Consider the following 25,062-nt stretch of genomic DNA (forward strand, 5'->3'; position numbering starts at 1 on the left):
GAGCATCGCCGCACTTCGCTCCAGGCATTTCATCCCCCCCCCCCCCCCCCCCCCCTTCTCTCAGTACATCGTTCCCCTTCCCTTGAAAGGAGATAGCGCCCCCGAGAAATCCCCTGGACACCTCACCTAAGCCACCACCGCCACCCGATCCCCACCCGGAACACCGCGAACTCCACAGGGTCGGTGCGGCGCTGCCGGCGGAGGCGTTGGACCGCGCGATCCCGGCCGCGCAGACACACACACACACACACGCACACAGAGAGACACACACACACACATACACACAGGGGAGCGCACACACCGACACACACACATACACACACACACGCACACAGAGGCGCTCCCCGCCCGCTGCCCGCCGCCCCTTTGTTCCGCCCGCGGAGCGATGCCCTCCGCGCCCCCCTCCCCCGCCCCGCTCCGCCGCCGCCCGCCCCTGCGCCCCTACCCCGCGGGCGGCGGCGGCGCGGCAGGGTGGCATGGCCCGCCCGCCGCGGGGGAGGCAGCGGGAAGCCCCCCCGCCCCCGGCCGCGCCTGGGCCTCGGCGCCGCCGCCGCCCGCAGCCCGCGGCACCCCCGCGGCAGGGGCAGGGGCAGCGGCCGCAGCCGCAGCCGCGCCTGACGGCAGCCCCGCGCCGCAGGATCCGCGCCCCGCAAGGACGTGCTCCGCCGAGTTGCCAGGCGCGATTACGTTGTTTTTTTCCCCCCACCCACCCCTTGAACTTGTTGCTTGGCGCTCGGCGGTGGCGGAGGGGGGTGGGGGTGGGGGAAAGCCTTATTATCGATGTCCCTTTGGATGCGATCAAGCTTTCTCAGGAACAACTACTTCCCCGCCGTTCCCGGCGGGGCGCGGAGATCTAGCGGCAGAGCCCGCATTTCCAAAAGTCTCTATGCAACTGAGCGCTCTCGCCAGACTTTCACAGGTAGGTGCCGCAGGCTGGGCACGTCCGGAGGGATGCGAGAGCAGAGCCGCGGGGAAGGGGCGACACGAAGGGGACGGGGGAAAGGAGGGGGGGGGGGGGCTGATCCACCGCCGAGCCGCTACGGAGCCCCGCGCCCCTGCCCCCCGCCCGCCCTGGCCTCCCCCGCCGCCGAGGAGCCCCTGCCCCGCTCCCGCCCCGCCGCCAGGCTCCCCTGGCTTCGCCCTCCGCCACCCGCTCGGCGCCTCCCCAGGCTGCCCTGCCCCGCATCCATCCCACCTTCTGCGGCTGCTTCGGGGCCCCCGCGCCGACCCCCGCCACAGCCCCCGCGGCTCAGCGCGGCCCCGCTCTCCTCGCCCGGGATCGGCCCCTGCCCGCGCCCCGACGCCCCGTCCCGGAGAGGTTCCCGCCCGCCCGCCCCCGTCCTCGGGGGCGCTTCCCCCTCCCGGCGCCCCTTCCCCGGCGCCCCTCTGCCCTTCAACGCGTTTCCTACGCGGAAAACTTGCCTTAAAGTTTAATGCTGCCGCCCGGAGCTCCTCCCCCTGCCCCGCCGGTTCCCCCGGCCCTGAGCCGGGCTCTGGACGAGTCCCCGGGGCGGCGATCAAGGTCAGGGAGAGGATTCGTCCCGCCGCTGCTCCAGGGCTGCGGCTCGGGAAGGGGGGGCGACCGGCCCGGCCCACCCCTCCGCCCCGCCACGGCGAGCGGGAGGCGGCGGCGGGCGGCCCCGCTGCAGCCCGCCCGGGAAGGGCTCCGCTGGCGGCCGCGGCCCGGCTCCGGCGACGGGCGGGGAGCGGAGCGGAGCGGAGGAGGGGCGGGGGGACCGGCTGCATCGCGTGTGGAAGAAGATATCCTTCCAGGTGGCTGCACCGCTGCACCAGAGCTACTAGCCGGCTCCCGGGGTCAGTCCTTTGTGGACCGCTGCTTCCATCCGGGGGCCTCGCGTGGACCTTGTATCCAAAGGATCTGGCTGCTGGAGTAGCTGCTCTGAATACGTTGATTTCCAAGTGCCCAGATTTATTGGCCTAACTGGTGAACTAGCCCCTGGAAAGGGTATTCTGGTGAAAAAGGGAGTGGGGGTATCAAAAAAGGAAGCAAAAAGATTTTCCGTTAATACTGAAAATCACAACAATGTTCAGAAATTCTGTTGCCTGGAAAATGTGTGAGCATTTGTATTTTTATTTTCACTCTCTGTTTTAGTGGCTGGACCAGAACTGTCTCTAGATTGACTCCCTTAGCTGTAGTAGGTGTCTGGGACCATGGCAGCAGGAGTAGCAGCATGGCTACCCTTTGCCAGGGCAGCAGCCATAGGATGGATGCCAGTGGCCACAGGTCCCATGCCAGCTGCTCCGCGGCAGGAGAGGAAGCGAAGCCAGGACTCTCTGATTGTGCTGAATGTGAGTGGCATCCAGTTCCAGACGTGGCTGGACACCTTGGAGCGCTACCCTGACACTCTGTTGGGCAGTTCAGAGCGGGACTTCTTCTACCACCCTGAGACACAGCAGTACTTTTTTGATCGGGACCCTGACATTTTCCGCCACATTCTCAACTTCTACCGTACAGGGAAGCTTCATTATCCCCGCCAGGAGTGCATCTCAGCTTACGATGAGGAGCTGGCCTTCTTTGGCATCATCCCCGAGATCATTGGCGACTGCTGTTATGAGGAGTACAAGGATCGCCGGCGTGAGAATGCCGAGCGCCTGCAGGACGATGCTGATCAGGATCATGCAGCTGAGAGCTCCCTGCCCTCAATGACAGCTCGGCAGAGGATGTGGCGGGCCTTTGAAAACCCACACACCAGTACGCTGGCTCTGGTCTTCTATTATGTAACTGGTTTCTTCATTGCCGTCTCTGTTATTGCCAATGTGGTGGAGACAGTGCCCTGCGGGGTAAGCCCGGGTCGCATCAAAGAGCTGCCCTGTGGAGAGCGCTATGCCGTGGCTTTCTTCTGTCTGGATACCGCCTGTGTCATGATCTTCACAGTTGAGTATCTCCTGCGTCTGCTGGCGGCCCCTAGTCGCTACAAATTCGTGCGCAGTGTCATGAGTATCATTGATGTGGTTGCCATCATGCCGTATTACATTGGCCTGGTGATGACAGATAATGAGGATGTCAGTGGGGCTTTTGTGACACTACGAGTCTTTCGTGTCTTCAGGATCTTTAAGTTTTCCCGCCACTCACAGGGGCTGCGCATCCTGGGCTATACCCTGAAAAGTTGTGCCTCGGAGTTAGGCTTCCTTCTCTTCTCACTCACTATGGCCATCATCATCTTTGCCACAGTCATGTACTATGCAGAGAAAGGTTCATCAGCCAGCAAATTCACCAGCATCCCTGCAGCCTTCTGGTACACCATTGTCACCATGACAACACTGGGGTAAGTGCAGCTGGTGTTTGGTTACAGCCAACATTTCAACAAGTGTATTGGCACAAACGGGAAATACTCCATTTAAAAAAAATGTTGAAAGAAAAAAATGCAAGGGTCAATTTTTGTTACAGAACTTTAGCGATGCGACTTTCTTTGTCAGAAAGGACATTCTTTCTGAATGTTTTACACGTGCAAGTGAGTTAAAAAGTGTTGCTGCAGTTAATATAAACCGAACCCCAAAACTGCAGATAAACTGAAAAAGCAAAGAACAAAACAAAGAAAAACAATTTTGAAACTGTTTGGGTTCCTTGGAATTTTCTCTAATATTTTTTTTGGTTTTGGATAGTGAAATTGGAATATTTTATGAATATCTCTGAGTTATCGCTGGATTTTTCATAGAGTAATGTGTTTGCTGACAGGACTTACTACAGTGTTGCTAAAGTAATGATAAGGGGGACCCAAGTGCGATCTTTTAATTTGATCATGCATAAAAGTGTGTGGATCTGCCTTTTTGTGTGAAGTAATGTATTGGTGTAGACTTGGATATTGACTTTGGTATCATAAAGTGATTTGTTTTCATTAAAGTGAAAGAGGTATAGATACCTTAATCTTCACAAACATTATTCCTGATGTTATTTAAGACACTGGATAAATTTCCTTTGATTTCCATGGACCTGTAACTTCTAAATGACAAGGGGCAAGCCACACTGACTGGTGACAGACTCTGGAAAATGGTCTGAGGAAGTGTGAGACACATGATACATCAAGCATATGTCTTAAAACGTAACTCTAATGTCAATATAAATTCTTCCAGAGAATAAGGAGTTTAAAAATGCCATTGTTGACATTAGACTCCAATACAGTTTAGTGGAATGATGCGTTATAGTATTATTTTATATGGTCTCTGATGCCAGAGTCCTGTTGTGTCAGCTGACTCTGTGCACCGAGTTGTAAAATGCATTTGCCTGTAATTGCAAAAGGGATTTAAAAGGTTGACTAATTTGAGAAGACATTTTTTTCCCCATTACTAATTTTGAGCTGTAGACTATCAGCTACGAAACTGAAAATTTGACGATCCCTTAGAAACTGTCTAGTTATTTAATAATTACAGATATTAGAAGATAAACTTTTCACTTTCTTGAAGACAAAGCCCATCATTTTATTAGTCAAACATCTTGCCACACTTTGTTGGGACTGTTGAGATTTATGAAATATGCATAACTTTTAAATTTAGCAAAATGAAAGTGTGCTATTAAACTATTATGAAAAGTTGGTTTATTATGTGCAATTGTAATTTAGTTGTGAAAAACACATTCAAAACATTAAAAGAGAAAGAGACTGTTTTATGCCACCATTTTTTATACAGGGCTTTTATCTTCGGCATGATATAACAAATGAAGATAAATATAGTGCACTGTAAATATTTTATAATACTTGTAAGAGCAAGTTATGCTAAAAAGGAGTGACAAGAGCTTTGGGGATTTTAATCTGCTTTTTAGGTTCCTGGGGTTTTTTTTTTGGTTTTCATTTTCTTCTGGTAGTGGCAAACTGAAGGGACAAGTTAGCAGAAGTAACAAGTTATATACATGCTAACTAATTCCATAGTCCTGTATTTTCTGATGCGGATACTTTTTGCCATACATTTTTAATTAGAACTGTGGTGATTTCAACAAATTAGGTCTTAAGAACTTCCCAACGTTTATAATGTATAATCTTAACCTAAAAGAGCAGGAGCTGGTCTGTGGTTTTTGTAAAGACAGGTGATCTTGGGGCAAGTTGTTTTTGCCGTTATGGACAGTTTGGGCAGCACCTGTCCATGGTACTGAACAGAATTTTGTTTCCAGTTTTATGGCCGGTTTGCAATTTATTATGACGCGGGTATGGTATCACCCATGTGATCCGTTGATATGACTTGTTTGTTTCTTTCACAAAACAACAACAACAGCAAAAAAAGGCGTATTAGCTCCAGGTTTTGAGGTATTATTCTGAGTAAAATCTCCAAAAGTACTGATGAAATTTGAACATAATTAAATATTTATTTGAATAGAGCCTAAGAACCTGTTTTCAAGTACACAGCCATACAATATTTAGGTCTCGAGGGGAAGAAAAAGGGTTAAAAAGCACACATTCATGTTTGACTCCTTTTTCAAGGTAGTTTGCACAGAGAAAGTTTTGAGCAGGTTGTACAGGCATCCAAAGTTTCACCCTCAGAAGTTCAAATATGATTATAAGTTCAGATATGAAAGACCTCACATATTTCTGGGAAATCTTTAATCAATTCATTAGCTAGATAATGTCCTTTTAATAACACCATGATAACCACATAAAGATTATTTTAAAATGTTAACTATATATGAATAATTTAAATAGAATTAACATAATAAAAGCTTTGAACTCTTTTTAGTTGGTGGAATAATTACACAAAAAGAGAGGGGAATTACAAGGAAAAGCAGGAAGGGAATTACAGAAAGCTAATTGTAATTAGTACTGCCACCTTTTCTCTGTGCTAAAGCAACTCAGCTGTTTACTAATACAGAACTACCATTCATTTTTAATTTTAGTTTTAGCTAAATTAGGGCTATATAAATGGATGTTATATGAACAACTTGTTTCTTTTAGCAACAAAGCTAGATGAAGTCTTGCTATTTCTAATGATAGCACACAGGAGGCTATGTGAAATATTACAAAAATACATGAAAGCTAATACAGAATAATAAATTGACATGAAGTTGAGTGTTTGAGTCTTGGTGTCATTCTCACATTTTGCTAGATAGCAAGGGTATTGAGTAAGCGACCTTTGCAATTTGGGGAGTTACTATCTTGGAAGCAGAGCTATATTTCTCAGTTCTGCATGATTGCTGAGCAATTAAAGTGTCTTTAAAAAACATAGATTACGTTTTCCTCTGCAGAGTGCCAGTGACTTCAAATATTACTACATTTTAGCCTCCAAGGATATTCCAGCTATTAACTGTTCTTGACTGCTCAACTCAAGTAGTACATAGTTGTACATAGAGGTGTTACATGAAAGAAATGAAAGAAAAGGAAGAAAGGAGGAACAGAAGAGAGAAAGAGAGAGTGAGAAAGAGGTAAAGGCTGGGGGAGAGAGAGAGGAGACAGGACAATGACTCTAGAATAGCAGCATGCACTCTGCCAGAAACTGAGCTGATTTGAATTATTAAATCAGTGTTTTATCAATGTTACTTGTAGGAAAAGCAGAAGTAAAGTAGGGGCAAGGGACAAGAAGGAACAAGAGAATAAAATTTGAAGAGGTCACAAAGCAGTTTGTGGAGGTTCAAGATAACAATGAAAAACATAGAAGTTAGGGGCTTAAAGGTCAAGAAACAGGCAGAGAAAAAAGTCAGGTCTATTGAATTAGGACTAGCAGACTTATATGGGGGCTTGTGAACATCTGTACCCGTAACGACCCAGTCATGTCGCTTTCTGCTGCCACCTCATAATATGATATCTAATAACTTTCCTTCTGCCCTGTCAGTAGCCAGCAAATGAGCAGGTAAGGTTTTGATGGTGTAAGGGTAATGCTTGTTCCCAAATCAGACAGACCGATAGTGTAGTTTGTTTTATAAAGACACTATGCTTTAAATAAGGAACACAGTGCTCTTCTGTGAGTAGTTCTAAAGCAATCTCAGTGCTATATTAAAGTTCTATTTATAGGCTTTGCATTGGGTAGCTTTGTTAAGTCATGAAATACTTTTGTAGCTGAGCACAATACTTTATGAAGGGAAGCTTAAACACAAGACTATTCATTTATTTGCTTTGACTGTACAAACTAGAGGTGTGTCTTCCAGAAAAGATAAAGCAACTATTAATTTTCATTATTTGTCAATATAGTCCATAATGCTTGAGGAATCCCATCTAAGACATATCAAATTCCCTGAAGACTTTATAATTAAATAGGTGACTGGATTTGACAACAGAAACCCTCAAACAATGAACAGGGAAATAGGGTGACAGATGTAATTTTCCTGCAGAATCTATTCTCTCCCACCTTCACTCCTTTTCCATTCTTAATGCATCCCTATGGGTATATTCCATCTATTTATTTTCTTCACTTTTCTTTCAAACTACCACTTTCCGTTCCCTTCCTGTTTGGGGATTTGCTGGCTTGGTACCTTTCCTTCTTTTTTCTTCCTGGCTTTATTTTTTCTGCTTCTTTTTTCCAGATTCCTCATTCATACTTCACCATTAGATCAAATCTTTCATTCGTCATCATCATTATTATTCATTTGCCCTGAACTTTCCTCGTAGCAGGGTTTTTTTTTTCTGACCTTTGTTTGATAGATTTTTTTTCCTTATGAACAACATAAAGTTTCCACAGCATCACTTTTTTCCCAAATGTCACACACATTATCTTGGTTTTGTTTTCTGACCATTGTGAGAGCCTTTAGTCTCTTATGGTCTCTGCGTGCTAGTTTGAAAACATCCATCTTTTCAGAACTTGCAGTAAAAAAACTGAATTCAATAAAATCTGACAAGAGAGTACAAAATTATAAATGTTTTCTGAACCATTTAATTATAACTTTGGAAATACTTTTATGATTAATATTACAAAAGTAAAGATTAGCAAAGTTGAATTATTTTTTTCTGTGTCTTTTACCTGCATATTGGCTTATTCATTAATTTTGTGTTTGATATTTTCAACCCAGTTTCAAATAGTTTCTTTTCTATTTTTGTATCCTTCTATACAACCTAGTGAATTTTGTATTTTACAAATGTGTTTGATGTCTCAATCTATTTTCTCTTCACAGCAGAGACATTTAGCCTGATTAGTTAGAACACTATATAACAGAGGAGGGACAAAGTGTAGTGTAATCACCTTCAAAGCACATTACTAGATATTCAAAAAGGGCTCCAGGGAGAATTTGAAATACAAAAAGTAAGGGTCATTTTGATGGGGGAAAAAAAAATATTTGTTCTTTAATATAAAGATTGCTCAAACTGTATTGGGTTGTTGGCTTTACAGAGAACAGGAGTCAATATATTCTTATTTAGTTGCACTTGAGGTCAGCTTTCCTTGTCAAGAAAAAATTATCCTGAAGATCTCGTAGAGGAACGGCAGTTTGCTTACTTCACTCATTTTTCTTGAGCATGAATTTCCCTACTTCACTTATGAAAAGCATGGAGGGGAGGTGATGCCTAATAAAAAAGATCTCTCTGCTCAGAATCCAATTTATTTTGCTTCTTTGGTGGAAGCAGATGGAATTTTGTTTCCTTGTTGTTGTGAGTCAAGAATAAGAACAATGAGATTGATGTGGGCCGGGATCTAGCAAAGAAATACGCTGACAATACAGCAGAACAAATTGACATAGAGAGTAATTATGAGTGGTGTCTGATCTATGAATTATGGCCTATCATTAAAGTAATTGTCAGCGAATATTGTTATTTTAGTAAAATCCTTATGATCGAACCCAAGAAGTTCAAACTGAGTCATGACAATCCATACTTGACTCACATCATTATGCCTTTAAGAAGAAAAAAACGCAATACGAAAGCTATATAAATCTATGAATACAGTATTAGAAATAGTTCGACTGCAATAAAATCTGGAAATGGAAACTGTATTTCTGAACATGAGAACTTATAAATGCTGCAAAAATAAAATGATTATCCAAAATAAGTTGAGAACATCTTGCAACTTCAGGGTGACAATTTACTTCTCAGACTTTTGAAAGAAAGTCTAATGAACTACTCCAATTACTTGATTTTTATGCCATTATAGTCCACTGGCAGCAGTTCATAATTTGCATTGCGGCAAGCTGATGAGAGAAGGATCTGGTTCAGCAGGAGTTAAGTGGATAGACTGTTCAAAAGATGGAATATAAATTAGAAATATAGAAATAAAGTTTAGATTCAGCCTTATCAAGTTTCATCAGTTACCTGACAGAGTGATGGAAAAGATTCTGTATATTTCTGTACCGGGCAATAAATGGGAGCACATATTTTTGCGCAAGACACAGTCTTTAAAACATCTTTTCCTGAATTGCTTGTGCAGTGGAGGAAAGGTTTTAAAATTCATAGACAGTGCTTAGAAATGATAGCTCTATTCTACATTTCCCGAAACAATAATAGTTACCATGTGTGGACTTCAACCCCAGTCACAATTAGTAGGCTATATTCTACCATTTCTTAAGTATTTTTTTCTGAAGCATATGCTTTTGATCTTCCTGTGTCTCTGGTAATATTTTGTAATCCCATTGTTAAATAAAATGTTGTGGGTTTTGTTTTGACCAAAAAAAAAAATAATCCCTTTTCAGCAAAGTACACAAATAATTTTGCTTTATTTCCATGTGTACTGAAATAAATGTGAATGGAGATGAAATATAAAATAGTGCTTTTGACTAGATCACCTGTTTTGCAACAGATGAAAGTGTTCTGTAGAAAAACACTGGATACAAATATTTACTCAGGTATCTGGTGTATGAAGGCTGAGATTTAAACGTGAGTACATATGAAGATCATGTGACCAATACATGAGTCCTAGAATATTTTAGCTTCATTAAAAATAAAATACCTAACAAGGTTCAGCTCTATTATATTTCAAATGGACTGCACTCTTTTTCACCGGTGTAGACACACCTTGTACATTATTAGAAGGCATATCTTAATTTACCCAGCCATCAGTACAGAGTTCCTACTACCCTCAGTTCAGATTCTAGCAGTTAAGTACATTTACAAAAGCTAACAAAACGTTAAAAGACTGCTATCTGTGTAAATATTAAAGCTACAAAGATATTATTCATATAAGCAATCACATTATTTGTGTATTTATAAAAACAGTTTCCTTTTTTTATAGTCCACGGCACAGGACTGTTCCCTGCATATCTGCAGGTCTCCATCCTGAAGGTGAAAGCCTTTGGAGCCACTGTGTAAATGTACGTAATTAGGGCTTGGTCCTGCACTGTTACAGAAAATGGGAGTTTGTCTAAAACCCTACAAAAATATTAATGTGAAGAAAGTAAAATTTTGCATATTTAAAGTATGTAGGAGCAGTATTTTGCTTTTCATCCCTGGTTTTTCACTTTCATCCATGTTACTGATTTCTTTGATCTGCTTTAGTAGAGTCAAGTCTTACAGACACAGAGAACTCCTCGGTTTATTAGTTTATGGGAGCAAAAGATTGCAAGGAAGATTTTTAAAGGCATTTAGGTATCTGGAGATGCAGATAGGCATTCAGCCTGAAATCTTGAAAAAGGCTTAGGTGCTTAGAAACACAAAGGAGAACAGTTGAAAACAATTAAGCTGTGAAACTAGGTACCTAGTCACCTTAGAAAACAGTCTTACATGCACCAAGTTAAGTGCTAGGAAAAGCAGAGTATTGTACCGAGACTGGGTATGTCCTACCCCTGTCAGAGTCAAATAGAACTTAGAAGGGTTCAGGTCTTGTTAAAATACAATATGCCCTATACTCACGCAACACTGTAGAAGGAGATGGAGTGTTGTGTGCATGGTATTCTTAGGAAAGAGAAATAAGTAATTAAAGAAAAGAAAAAGGTAATATGAATGAAAGAGGAATGTAAAGCATCCAAGGGAAAATATATCTTTTGATCCTAATTTTCTTTTTCTGTTGTTTTTTAAACCAACAGTGCAGCATGAAAAGATACGTAAGAAATGTGAGTTATGACATGCGGATACTGTTAAATTAATGAAAATGTTTTTAGAAACCACGTGCAAAATTATAACACAGTGTCAAGTAGGAGATAGCATTTTTTCAAAGACACATCCAACCTGAGGGTTTATTGATTTCAATAGGTCTCATATTTAGCTTATATACAGTAAATTTGTTAAGACGCTGATGTGTGGTAAGAAAACATAAACCATAACTCTCAATTTTGACCACTGCAAACTCATCCCTTTCTCTGGTATGATGGCAAATATTTTTATTTTGTCTGTATTTGGTTTTCATACATATGTTGTTTGTAGATTTAGGTGGGAGGTTTGAGAAGTACTTGCCTGTATTTGTTTTTTTCATTTTTTGCAGCAATATGAGCTTTGTAGCATGGTCTATAGGTCTGTTAGTTGATTTTGACCTTAATCTGTGTTCTTAAATGAAACATCTTTAAAACACATTTTCCTGATTTTTCCTGATTCTTTTTATAAAAAGTTGTTTTCGTGAGGTAAGCATCTTCTATCAGAGTTTCACAGTTCTTTCTCTTTCAGGAGACATTGTGATTTGTGAGTTGACTCAACCAGACAGTGTCTAGCTCAGCTTTGTACTAACTACCACTTGCACTAAAGCTTTATATCAAACAGGAACATGTGAACCAGAACTCCCAATATTAAGAACACTTTTATTATTTTCTTTTTCAAAATATGATCTAATACAACATACTCTGAACATTAAAACAAAAATGTTATAAAATCTGTGTCTACATAAATAGATTTGGCTGTTTGAGTATTGAAGACTCAGTTTCCTTAGATAGATAAAACTTTTTATGCTATAACAGACAATATAAACTTCTAGGAATTTTTTTAATTAGTCTGAGTACTTTGGTACATTAAAATAGAGTATGTATATTCCACTAGGATTTTAAATCACCTTGGATAAAAAAATAACTGTGAAACTCCATAAAGGTACTTAAAATGATCTAATTTTATGATAATACATTAGCATGCTTTGATTAATTATTATTTTGGAAAAAAAAATGTTTTGAGGCCAAAGTCTAACTTTCTTCAAAAGTGTATCCAGAGACACGAGGGTTTTTTGCATTGTACTGGCAGATTCTCAAAATATTTTGGCTGATCCACAGGAACAGTCTTTCAAGTTATCACTTGCAAGCTTGGTCATCCAGGCATTCCTTGTAACGGCTGTGAGTCAGACTGTGAGGTTGTGAAGGACGTAATTTAGTATCATGTAATAGCTCACAGTCTGAAAGTGTCTGCTGCATCCTAACTCATTGCTTCTTTCAGTAGATGAACCAAACCAGTTTTCTGTGTGAGAGCATATGTAATGTGAGAGGCATCCTTAACTTTTCATTGTTGTTACTGCTCATCTTCCCCTTTTTTGTAACCCAAAAGAGGAATTTTATTACTGTGTGAGTGGCATTACTTTCAGTTTCTGCAACTTTCATCTCGCCCACCTGCAGCCAGTTAACAATTCCCTAAGCATCCTTATCAGCTATGGACAGCAACTACTGTACCGTGCAAGGTTGCTTAGGAACAAAATTGATGCTCTTTGACACGGTGGATTACAGCTGCAACATGCTGGTCCCCAAACTCTCCTACTTCCCACAGAGGAATGAAAAGCAGAGAGGCAGAAGATGCTTTCCAATTCTGACTGTGAGGAGTGTATAAACTTTTTTTGGTTTAGGATATCTAATCACTTCATTGTTGGTAAATAGCAGGTTAAGAATTGTGGCCTTTCTATTGAAAACACAGCACTACCAAAAAATCTGTAGTAACAACTCTTTGTAACAGCAACTTTGTAATTTAAAATACTACAGTGTCTTGTATCACTTATAGAATTGAGAATTTTTAGCTTTTCTAAATTTTTTTGGTTGGCTTTGGTTATTGATGCAATTGTTTACATCAGTTGATCAAAGCCATATTGAGACATGGATATCAAGGACTAGGGATGGGCAGAACTAGACAGTCTATATACACCTATTCTCATACACCTAATGTGAGCTAGGTAAGTTATAGGTGAAGCTATTTCTTCTGTTTATTTGATATGTATTTATATAAAAAGAAACTTTAGATATTTGCTTTGTAATCTCTACAGTGATTGAAAATTTAGTTAGTATTTACTTTTTTGGCACCTGGATGGAAAACTTCAAAGAGTACATATTGAAGCTTCCCCACAGACAGTTTAGAGTAAATCTGTCCACAAACGGGCTTAATGATTTGACAAGCTTGGTATTAGTTATTTTCTAAGTGAAAGGGAAACTCAAGTTTTATCTGATTTGCTTGTTGACATGGTAATCAACTACTGGATGTTAATTGTGTCAAAAGATGCTGAGTTTTAGAGGTAAATATTACAAGCTCTTTAAAAAAAACCACGAAACAAACCACAGGTGTAAAATATGATACATATGCTACCCTTCTTGGACCATGTGCTACTTCTGGCACCTCTCTCCCTTTACCCCATGTCAGTCAGATCATTGCAGAAATGATACCTGCTGAAAGACTGCAACCATTATCATTCATTTAACCGACAGTTTCTCTCCATCCAAGGCCCAAACTTTTGAAATTTAGTGCATTAAATCATTCATGAGAAGAGCAATCATGCTAGTCATGCTGGTGAGCCCTTTGGCATGGTTCAGCCTCTTGCCGTAGCGGCAGAGCAGTGACAGCCTCTCTGCTCCTCCGGGGACCCGCGCAGCTGCAGACCACAGATGATGCTGACTAGTTGTGTCTGGCACACACTACCGATGATTTTAAAATACGGGCACCTTTGTGCAGCAGTGCACGCACATAAGATAAAAACCTAGTTGTGGGAGGGGGAGATAGGAGCCAGTTTCTTTCAGGTCTGTAGGAGAAGACAGAAAAGAGTGCCTGGAGCCAACTGCTCAGATCTCTTTGGATGCAACTGCCTTCTAGCTACTGTCTGCCCCCAGCCCTCCTCACACTGAGTGCAGCACCGTGTCTGTCAGGTAGTGATCCACGGCGTGGATTTACAGTGGGTTTGGCCATGCAGTGGGAAAGAGGTGGTGGGGTTTTCAGCACTTTTCCACAAGGTATGTGAGCTTCCCCTGTTTCTCTGTGTAGCCACCACATTTAGTGTGCACTGTTCGCTATGTCTTTGCAAACAAATTCAATAAATACAGCAAAAAGTGCTAGGTGATGTGGAATACTGGACAGGACAATAGTTTGAACTATGGATTTGAATGATACTCATATCAAAAGGCTGAAAACAGGTTGATTCATCTCTTTAGTGTCAGTGCTGTGTTTTCTGCCTTAATATACTTCCTGATACCTATTTTCCAGCTGACTAGCTGTACTTAGAAGTTCCTTTGTTTTCAAAGCAAACAAATCCAAATACAGCAGAAAAGTTTCCTTAAATAAGCCTTTCATGTTGTCTGTATACAGTTCTTTTCCCAGTCCATATGTTTGTGTGGAAGGATGTAGCTACAGAATTTGCAGGTTGTATCTTAGGTGTGTGGGTTTTTGCAAGAGACAATCAGGACATACCACTCTTTTAAAGGAGACAAGTAGGACATCCTTTTTTTAAAGGAGATAACCAGGGCATACTGTAAAATAAAACTTATAAAAGAATCTAAAGAAGGAATTCAAACTTATTTCTCTGCCAGTTGCTTACTGTCTCTGGGAGGTATTTATAAGCCTTAACTTACTCTTCCAAAAGTTAAATCCTTCTTTACTAGTCATCTTTGTTTCACTTAGGAGGTAATGAAGAGAAGCATGGATCTGGAGGTGCTTGTTCATTTGCATTGGGCATAAATGAAATTTATTATGATTAGCAGAGACTCAAATATTTAAACACCAAGTGAAATGGATGAGATAAATCCCAACCAAACCAAGATTTGGTCTAGTCTCCTTGTTCCCAGTTACATAACTCTGAAAGGTCCATCACATTCCTTTTGAAGATCATAGCAGAGTAGGTGCTTGGGATTTGATGACAACTCGCACTATATGAAAGTGGCAATGTGTTTGCTACATTTAAACTCAAAATATTCTTATTTTGTGTAACCCTTAAGGCCACTTCCGTGCTTTCGACAATTTTTCTGCCTTTTCCAAACAACCCAACAAAAAAAAATAATTAATATTTCGACTGGTTTAAAAGTTTCTAGAAAACTGAAGGAATCATTTAAATAAGTAACCACTGTAATTTTCTGCAGGAAATAAGTCATTCTTCAAATAGCAACAATTTTGAATTAAGATATGGAGAGCTTAAAAACCTTAACTTCAAAGGGTTGTAAATAATTTCTGTTCTGCTGAATGGGAAACCTAAAGACTGCTTCACATGTTGGTCTTATTAACTGTTTCACCACTGTCCATTTTTAAAGTGCTGCAATGGAGAGGTGTCAGGCATATTCCCCATGCCATTATTCTGCTGTCTTTGAGGAGGTGTCAGAGCTCTAAACTCCAGTTAGGCATTGCGAATGCGTAGCTCTGAAGCATAGTGGAAATCTTAGAGACACACTAAAATAAATGTCAGCGCAGACACTCTCTTCATTCCAGTATTCATGTTCATATTCAATTAAATATTAAAATTATCATTTCATTTAGAGTTGCCTTCAGACTGCAGCACAGCAGAACTTTGAGGGCCGCAAGAGAGGATTATGGTCAAAACTGCTTCAGAGTTCATGTCTTTCTCATTTGCCTTCTGAACTTTGTTCACTTCTCTGCAAATCACACTGATCTCTTTGCTGAGGAAATTCTCTAATTTGGGATGAAATCCTGTTATCAACAATGATTTGGCTTAACACATTTTAGTTCGTCTTCATGCCCTTTTCCAGAGCAGCAAATCTCAAATTTGCCAGCTAGTACAGTTTTATACTAGTGTGAAAGTACAGTTTTATACTAGTGTGAAATAACCACATTTCCTTTGGTATGTTTCTCTTTTGTGTAAGATTTCATGAAATTGTGTTCCTTTATGCATTAAAGGGCATATTAAACATCTTTCTTTCTTTTTTTTTTTTTTTTTTAGAAAGAGATGGATAAACTGCAGAAGAAATAAAAATAATATTTCCCCTTTTTTTCCCTCAACTGGGAAGCTTTATCATAAATTTCCAAACAAGTTCTAAAGCAAAAGTGTTATCCTGCACCACTGCAGAAAGTTTGCTTCTCCTTTGAGGGGCAACAGTTGTTATTCCATAATTTGGGGAAAATAATTTTGATCTAATGATATTTTTAAAATAGTGCTTCTCCCATTTGCTGTTCAAGTAAATGCTTTTTACAAGCCTGAAGAGTGATAATGTTGATGGGAGAGAATGTAGGCTCTTTCTTAAGCTTCTTGCTTAATTCTAAGTTGTCCTTGGAACAAGTCCTTGTATGAAGACCAGTTTATTTGCATACTTCTGAGATTCAAAGTGATGTTTTTAATATGCCAACCACTTTTCTACCGCCTTAAGAAATGAGCTGAGAACAGGGGCCTATGCAATGTATCTGCAGAGTTTGTTTACCTAACTCGTTTGCTACAGAAAAATAGGTTAAGATCGTGTTAGAAGTCTGAATTGCTAGTCCTTCAAGAGAGTAGCCTGGTAGTCACTGTTGTTCTGTGCTGGAGTGGTGGGGTGTGAGGTGAGGGAGAGATGGTGCAGGATTCTTTCTGGATCTTCACAAGAAAGGCCCAACAACAAATGACTTAATGAAACAGCTGTTTTCATAAGATAGAGTAAAACAGGACTATAGATAGCCAGTAAATATGTCCCTTCAGATGCTGGGAACATGCACTCCTGTAGCACTGGATGGACTTTTCCACAGCAGGCCGCACAGACCCTGTCTGTGGAGAGATCCTCCTCGTTGGTCCTTCATGCTATTACATATTTGATTCTTTTTACAAGAAGCCAATTCATAAAGGATGTCCTCATGAGAACTTCTTGGTGCACTTCAGGGGAAGGCAAGGCCACACAGGTGGTGTAATCACCAGTCCTGAGTTGCCTGCAGGCTCCTCTGTTACAATGTTCTCCTCAGGTTTATCCTGCGGACAAGGAATTTGTGCAGCACAGCGTAGGCTGAAGGCCGGCAGGGACATGCAGCACAGACCTGCTTTGCTTACTCAGTTTCACTGTTCGTGCATCACTAGCTCTTCTGTGGACTGTGATGTCCCAGTCAAGTTCACCGTGACAGGTTTGAGGTGCGAGGTAGAAGAGCAATATACCTGTTCACAAGTTTTCGTTACTATAGTACAAGAGTCGGTAACTCTTGTGGATATGTCCAACTAAATCTCTGGAACTTTTTCCAAAAGATATCCCATATTTTTTCTGGAAGTTTCACAGTAAAACACCAAGAGCTTTTGCCATGTAAGCTAATTGAAAATCTATTCAGGAATCTTCGAACTTTTTTTCCTTATCTGAGAGTTTGATAACAGAAAATGTACTTGGAAAACATGGTTTATGAATTTCCTATTTCCAAAAAGTTATGAACGAAAACCACTTATTCTTTATTCATTTTTCTTTAGAAATGTAGAACAAAAATCTGAAAGTAAATTACACATTTGGAATGTTTGATTTGAATTGCTTTTGGGATTTCAGTTCAAAGCAATTTTGGACCTTTCATCCGTACATGGAATGGAGAGTATTTTTAAGAAACATTGCTGTGAGAGAACGATTTCATCTTATGATGAAAGGCTATGTTCCAGCCATTACTGTTCCATTCTTTTTTGACTGAAAAAACAATTAGAAAAATTAATGTCCAGATATCCACTAATGCACATCAAATGCAAAAGATACAACATCAGCCTTGGAAAATCCTTAATCTGCAGAATGCTAAAACCTGAAAAGGTATAATAGGGAAATATCACTGTATTCTTGCCTTATGTATGTCCTACCCACGTCATTTGCTTCTGGCCACTGATAAGGCATCGGACTGAATGACTTCTTCATATTACCCTCTCATGTTCTCAGTTAATGAAAATGACTTAACTGTGGGTTGGATCAGCCTTAGATTAGGGAAATAAATTGTTTTATACTTCTTCTCTAAATTCTTTTAAAGAACTGTAGGCAATGGATAAAAGATAGCTGTTCTTAAGTACCAAAGGTTCAGAGGATCCAAGAATATCGTAGAGCTTGAAAACTGCGCAAATAGGAAAACAGCTGCTTTAAACTCACAGTTATTTCTTGCATCTCTGTTTTGTTCAGCTATTTATATAATCAAAGGTCGTAATCTACAAGGTGATGAGAACTTATGTCAGCTTCAGAACACTTAAACCTAATAAGCATTTCAATAGAAGATGAATAAATTCTGCAGCACCTGGGACTGTTGAATGCCTTGCAGGATTTAGTGCTATTCACTTGATCCAAAGCCCATGGAAATCAATTAGAGAACTTGGATTTGACCCGAGAGGACTTTGCATCAGGCTTGTCTATGAACAACTCTAGCAAGATATTGACCAGTACAACAATTATTTATTTGAATTATCTCAGACTCTGAGGATTTAAACCAAACTCCATGGCAGGGCAACAGGGATTCCTGCAATACATGTATTGCTGCCAGTACCTTATACAAAGATAGGGTGAAAAAAGCAAAAGATAGAGTTAAGTTATATTTATCGAAGCATAGTTTCGTCATTAGAAAGACAGTAATATAGTAGATTCCAACTTCTGATGTAACAGCTTTATTCTGTTTGCAGTTTATCAAGAGGAAACTCTTGATGGGAAACAAGTAATACAGCATCTCCTCTCCTAACATGGAGGTTGAGTCATACATGGGATCCCTCCCTGAGTATTTCACAGAAATTGCTCATAATCAACACTGGAGTAGGGAATTTGCTCACAGTTTCTTAGAGCTAAAAGGAGAACAAGTTGACATGTTTTTTTCCTTAGCTTACAAAAGTCTTGTTAACTCACAGAAACTTTCAGGCAAGCTTGAAAGGGTATCACATTAATAGCATCAGAGAACATGACAGCCAGAGCCTAATGTAGCTAATTTTGGACTGGTATAACAGTGCTATTTAGAGTAATAAAAGTTTTATATGTTGGTTGAGCTGTTTACTAAAGTAGTTGGTGAAAAATGTGCCATATATTATATCTCCTCATTATCATGCTGATGTAAAGGACTTTTAAACTGATAGTTCTGCCTATACATTGGGATTGTACTGCTTAAGTATATTAGGATAAGGTTATATATCTAAAATGGGCATAAAGAAGGAATGCTCAGTTCCCTAACAAAAATCTGTCAAACAATCAGTTAAAATGAATGCCTGGCTAGAACCTATACATATCAATGGCACAACGTTTATTATATGCACTTCTATGCTTACTTGCCTTTCCACATTAAAATCCATCAGTCCCAGTGAGAAGGCCCACACTTTCTTAGGTTCCTCCCATACATGATGACCATTAGCTAAATAATTTGTTTAATGAAAAAGAAATAAACTCGCAGTAGTTTTGGGTTTGTTGGTTTGGTTTTTTATGGTTTTTTTTTTTTCTGATGTGTGACATGAATACCAATACTCTGAAAATCCTGGAGAAGGACTGAGAGAGAGTAGGTTTTATTCCATTTAAGAGCACATTGCAGCTTTGTTGGCATAGATGCACTGCATGAGTGATTTTATGCATATTCACAACTGTTCTTTGGAAAGAAATGTCTTATTAAACAGTAATCATATAGCATGTGTAAATGAGTTCTGTGGATAAACACGTATATTTATCCTCATTGCCTGAAATGTGTTGTTGACTAAAAAAGTTTTTTCTGATGGCATTTACTCTTCCAAGAATTTTACCCATCTTCTTATGTCTGATTTCCTTTTCTGCCTGAGAAATTTCTTTTTCCTTATCTCATATATAAATAATGCTGGTTTTTCTCTGCTCTGCTTGAATCACTAACTTGAAGAAAAAGATAACAGAATTCAGGAATATCTAGATATGAGCCTGGGTGAAATGCTCAAATATATTTGTCTACTTTCAGGTGAGCTAAACCACTTTTCTAGACTCATTGACTGTGGTTACTGCACTAACTCATGGGCAAAAACCTACCTGCACACACCAAGTGTCATCACTTTCTACTTGAATCCAATTCCAGGACAGCAAAATGAACTGGCCGTAATGTCAGAGCTATGAATTCTGGTTGATTTGTTAGGGGGTTTTGTTTTTATTTTTTTAAATATATTTATTTATTTATATTTTATTTTTTCTTTGTTTTTTTCCCCTTTCAGATTTGGGGGCCTGTTTTGTTTAATGCTCTACTGCAGTTTAACTGTTCCTTATTCCATTTTCAAGCGTTTCCCAAGATGCTTTTTCCTAATGGTATTGTCCACTCACACAGAGAGAAAGGACAAAGAATATATTGAACAGGTCACCTCAGAAAAATCTGTGTACCCATATTCTCTTGAGGCGTTATGGTTATATTACAATAACCTCTGTACACGTTTAAAGAGTCCTGAGTAAATATTCTTCTGCTAATTGAATAGAGAGAGGGAAACATACAAAATTCACAACATTTAAATCTTCTGTCCTCGGTAGTGCATTTAGAAAACAGTAGAAAACACAGCTGAAATTATATCCCAAGATATAAAAGATTGCTAGAAGAAAAAAGATGTAAAGTAATATTACGGAACTGTAGTACAAACTAGTGAAATGAGATGAGAGAACCTAGAGCAAATAAAGAAATATGCATGGTAAACACTACATCTTACAAAAATGCCTCTAGAAATTACAGGGTAAATACCTACCGGTTTTTGAAAAATATTGGTAAATATTTTGTTTTTCTAAATGTAGAAGGAATTTCATGCTAGTTTCTTTTCATTTTTGACAGTCTTAGCTAATGAAAAAGAGAAACATTTTTCACCTATGCATTTGTTTTCTAAGCAGCAATATAGATAAATGGGTGGAAAAGTTAATTATTCCTACCAGCATTTGGGTTTGGAGGTAAAGCCCACAGGAGCTAATGGAAGGGCTTTCATTTTCTTTAGCAGGCTTTAGATCAGAATTCTAGTTCTGTCTTACAGTATATAATCTAACATTTCTATGTCATTAGTTTGTAATTTTAAAACAACTCCAACTCATTCCAATGGGGACTGGAGTGTTGGATTGATTATTCCCATATGAAATCCAAAGTAAAAGTTTTAACCTGCTTTCCTTATCAGAAAAGAAGGCAGCTCTCTTATGATAGATTGGTGGAAATGTTGATTAAAGCTGAATGCACTGCAAGAATTTTTGGTTTTGGTGGTTTTTTGTTTTTTTTTTTTTTTTTAAATGTTAAATGTGTCATCGAAAGGTTTACTTACTTTATGTAATCCACTCCAAAATACGTGTCTCAGCTGTCAGGTTGGAACATATCAATGTGTGAAAAATGCAATTACTCTTCAGGGCTGAGGCAAACTCTAATAGTTAGATGCTGTGCAAGCTTCTGAGACTAGACACCGTGACGATTTTGTAGGCATCTCATTAACGAATTGTAGCGCTGCAGCATGCTCTGCTTTACTTATTTATTGAAGAGATAATGGGAAATAACTGGTTTCTTTGTGAAGTCATAAATAATATGACAGAAGGATATTAAATGCACTGAGATGTGACAGAAAAACTAAAAACTTGTGGGGTTTAGTATTTTATGGTGCCAGTTCTCTTTTACCAGTACGTGTAAAACCAACAGATACGTTTCAGCTGTTTTTGTGAACAATTACCAATTTAGTGTGCTAGCTATTGAAATGTGGGTGTCTTCAATCATAAACAGTATCCCAGTTTTGCAATTTTGCAGTAACACAGTAACATTCAGAAGTTACTAAAGAATGCATCTTCTTCCTTTGGTTGTGCGTTTTGTTTGCTTGCTTGTTTGTTTTGTTTCTTTAGGTATTTTTCCAATTTTGTTTTTTACAGAGGTGATCTCTCTGTATTTTTAAATTCCTGATATGAAATACTGGTTCTACAAAGCATGAGTATTTTTGACATTCATTCTGTGCATCCTTTGTTCTCAGTGGGAGTCCTGTCCTGAAACTGCCTGCAAACATACACACAAGGTCCACCATGGCTTCTTGGTACTTTGTGCACTTGATTAAAATAAAAGCTGGCTTTTATTCCCTCTGTTTGTACATGTGTGTGTGGCTGAACTAAAAGAGAAAAATGTGTTTTATTCTGGAGTTCAGACATAGCACTGAGATCCAGATTGAGGTAGCACTGTCCTCTCCTGTCTTCATTCCTGCTCTTTTCACTAAGATATTTATCATGCAGTATATTGCAAATTTCCTCAGAGACTGTGGTGATTAAAGAAGTAGCAATCTCATTGATTAGTCTTGGGAATATTTCTGAGTATCGTGACACCACAATTCTTTTCCCTAGATTTGATTTAACATTTAGGAAGAAGCTAGTATAGAAGACAGAGCTCCATAGTGATACAGATGGTTTTAATTAGGTTTCTATACCCTGTCCATCTTCATGGTACCCATGCACCTATGTTGTAAACATACATCTACAAGTTGAACAAATTATTTTTTCTTCAGCAACAGCAACTCCTTCAAGGTTGGTAGTTTAGACATTGCTTCAGCAGGCAGGTGTTGAGGTCACAAATGTGTGGATCTCAGCCACTCTGCCACTTGTGAATTTTGTCTATGTAAAAGCATAGACAAGATGGTTTTATAGTGTCCATTGCATCTAAAGACTAAGCTTGTCTTCTGAAGCATGACCTTTTTATGGAAGGAGTTGGAAGCATTTTCGTATGGGGTGCTGAGCCTTGTTGTTTGCTTATCTCACATCAGTTTTACAGCACTGTAAAGCCATTGTTTCATGAGCTACTTCTAGTGCACAGTAATGTGAAAATAGAATGAGGTCTGATCTGTCATGTTTAGCACTGCCAGCAAAGTACATTTTTAATTCTTTTGAAATAGTGGGATGTAGGAAACAGGTGAAGCAATTCTATTGCGATTCAAGTGATGTACGTGTGAAAATCTGAGGTTAGAAACAATTTTCATCAACCATTCTATTATGTGATGCTCACTACTGTAACTTGAAATTTCTCTTCAGGGCCAGCAGTGCCATAATGACTTAAGAAAAAGAAGTGTTCTTTTTTCATTGAGTAATGGAGCGATGACTTGGTGGTCCATACTTGTAAAAAGTGGAGTTTCATCTCCAATTGTTCAAATAACTGAGAAGCCATTGCATAAAATATCACTTAGTTCTGGAAAAAAACAAATAACAGTCTTTCTCATAAATTTTAGGAAATTCCAGAATTCTTGATCTGGAAGTACAGCAGATGAGAGACACTCATGATCATATATAGCAAAAAAGACAGTTTGCAAAACTGAAGCATCTGTCCATTTCTGCTCGCTGTTTCATAAGAACTATTGTCATAACTAAATTTTCCTTGTTTGCATGTTTTGGATCACCCTTCAGGGGGGAAAAAAAGAAAACAAAAAAATGAATGGCCTGCTTGAAATGTCAGTTCTCCAAGTGAGCACGCTGCGGACTTCTCACATGAAATAATCTACTTTTTGAAAAGTAACGGAGAAGTCACATACTGAATCTATTATTTATATAATAAATTGAAAGATACAGGATGCACCCTGGGAGGCCTAATTTTGATGCTATATATCACTGTAACTTTCTTTTGCAGACTGGTTGGAAGGTGTCTCAGACACAGAGCCTTTAAGAGATTATTTCTATCAGCAATCCATTCAATTAAGCAGCCACACATGGACAATCAAGGATAATAAATGGAAACCCTTGCTTGGAGTTTCAAATAAAAGACTATCATATTTTCCCACAAGTGGTTTGTGGTAGAATAATCCCGCATTCATTACTTTCCATGTTTAATACTGTTACAAACTATTTCAATCACATTTCCAAATATTATTTTTCAGAAAGAATTTGCCTAATGTAGTCTGGTAAATTCTACTTCAACTTTTCTTGAGAATAATGCTGGATGTATGTTAAAATACCATATAACTGTTCAAATTATCAAAAGTAAGAGATGTTAATTAAGCATATCAAGTACTAGGTGTATTTTTAATATATATTTTGTCTCTTCTTTCTTCAGAAGTAGTAGTTATAGACCCATATAGCCATTATTCACATTGCTGTGTAGTTTAATCTAATCTCCTCTAGGCAGTTAAAGGTTTTGAATAAGCTGATTAAAACAAGATAATAAACCAGAATTTTGTGTGACAAATTTTACTACAGATTAAAAGACATGAAGTACGTAGCATCTCTCAAGCATTTGCTTGTTCAGTTGCAATGAAGAACTTCTGGGACCTCCCACGCTGGTCAGGACTGCTGATAAATGATGGAAGGTGGCTTGATGAGCTTTTCCACCAGCTCCCTCAGTACCCTCAGGTGGATCCCATCTGGCCCCACAGAGGTGTGTGCCTAAGTGGAGCAGCAGGTCACTAACCATTTCCTCCTGGACTGTGGGACTTCATTCTGCTCCCTGTCCCAGACTTCCAGCTCAGGGGGCTGAGTACCCAGAGGGTAACTGGTCTTCGTATTAAAGACTGAGGCAAGGAAGGCATTAGATCCCTCAGCCTTTTCCTCATCCTTTGTGGCAATATTCCATCCCCACCCCACTCCCCAACCCCCCACCCTCACCCCTTGCATCCAATAACAGATGGAGATTTTCCTTGGCCCTTCTTTTGTTTCTAATGTATTTGTAAAAACATTTTTGTTACCTTTTACAGCAGTGGCCAGCTTGAGTTCTAGCTGGGCTTTCACCTCACTAATTTTCTCCCTGCATAACTTTGCAATATCCTTACAGTCCTCCTGAGTTGCCTACCCCTTCTTCCAAAGACAGTGAATTCTTTTTTTTTCTCCTGAGTTCCAGCCAAAGCTGTCTTTTAAGCCAGGACAGTCTTCTTTCCTGCTTGCTTGTCTTTCCGCACATAGGGATGACCTGCTTCTGTACCTTGAAGATTTCCTTCTTGAAGACAGTCCAGACTTCCTGGACCCCTTTGCCCCCCCAGGATTGCCTCCCAAGGAACTGTGTCAACCAGTCTCCTGGACGGCCCAAAGTTGGCCCTCTGGAAGTCCAAGGTAGCAGTTCTGCTGACAGCCCTTCTTACTTCTCCAAGAATCAAAATTATGGCTATGTTCGAGACAGCCTCTGACCACCACATCACCCACCAGTCCTCTGTTCAGGTTCAGCAGGGCATCTCCCCTGGTCCAGTCTCTGACCAGCTGTGTCAGGCAGGTATGTTCCACATTCTCCAGGAACCTCCTAGACTGTT

The 25,062-nt window shown here is 39.9% G+C and overlaps 1 protein-coding gene across 1 annotated transcript in view; it reads left to right on the forward strand.

Annotated features, from left to right (window-relative positions):
* Window positions 1-799: 799 nt before the first annotated feature.
* The window catches only part of KCND2 (potassium voltage-gated channel subfamily D member 2), a 290,804-nt gene continuing 266,541 nt past the window's right edge, over window positions 800-25,062 (forward strand). Inside the window, exons 1-2 of the mRNA XM_080393939.1 lie at window positions 800-919; window positions 2,114-3,287. Of these exons, the coding sequence (XP_080250065.1) occupies window positions 2,173-3,287 (1,115 nt within the window). The 5' untranslated portion in view covers window positions 800-919; window positions 2,114-2,172. The remainder of the gene's footprint in view (window positions 920-2,113; window positions 3,288-25,062) is intronic.

Source organism: Falco punctatus (assembly GCF_963210335.1).
Source record: "Falco punctatus genome assembly, chromosome: 6".
NCBI classification, from domain to species: domain Eukaryota; kingdom Metazoa; phylum Chordata; class Aves; order Falconiformes; family Falconidae; genus Falco; species Falco punctatus.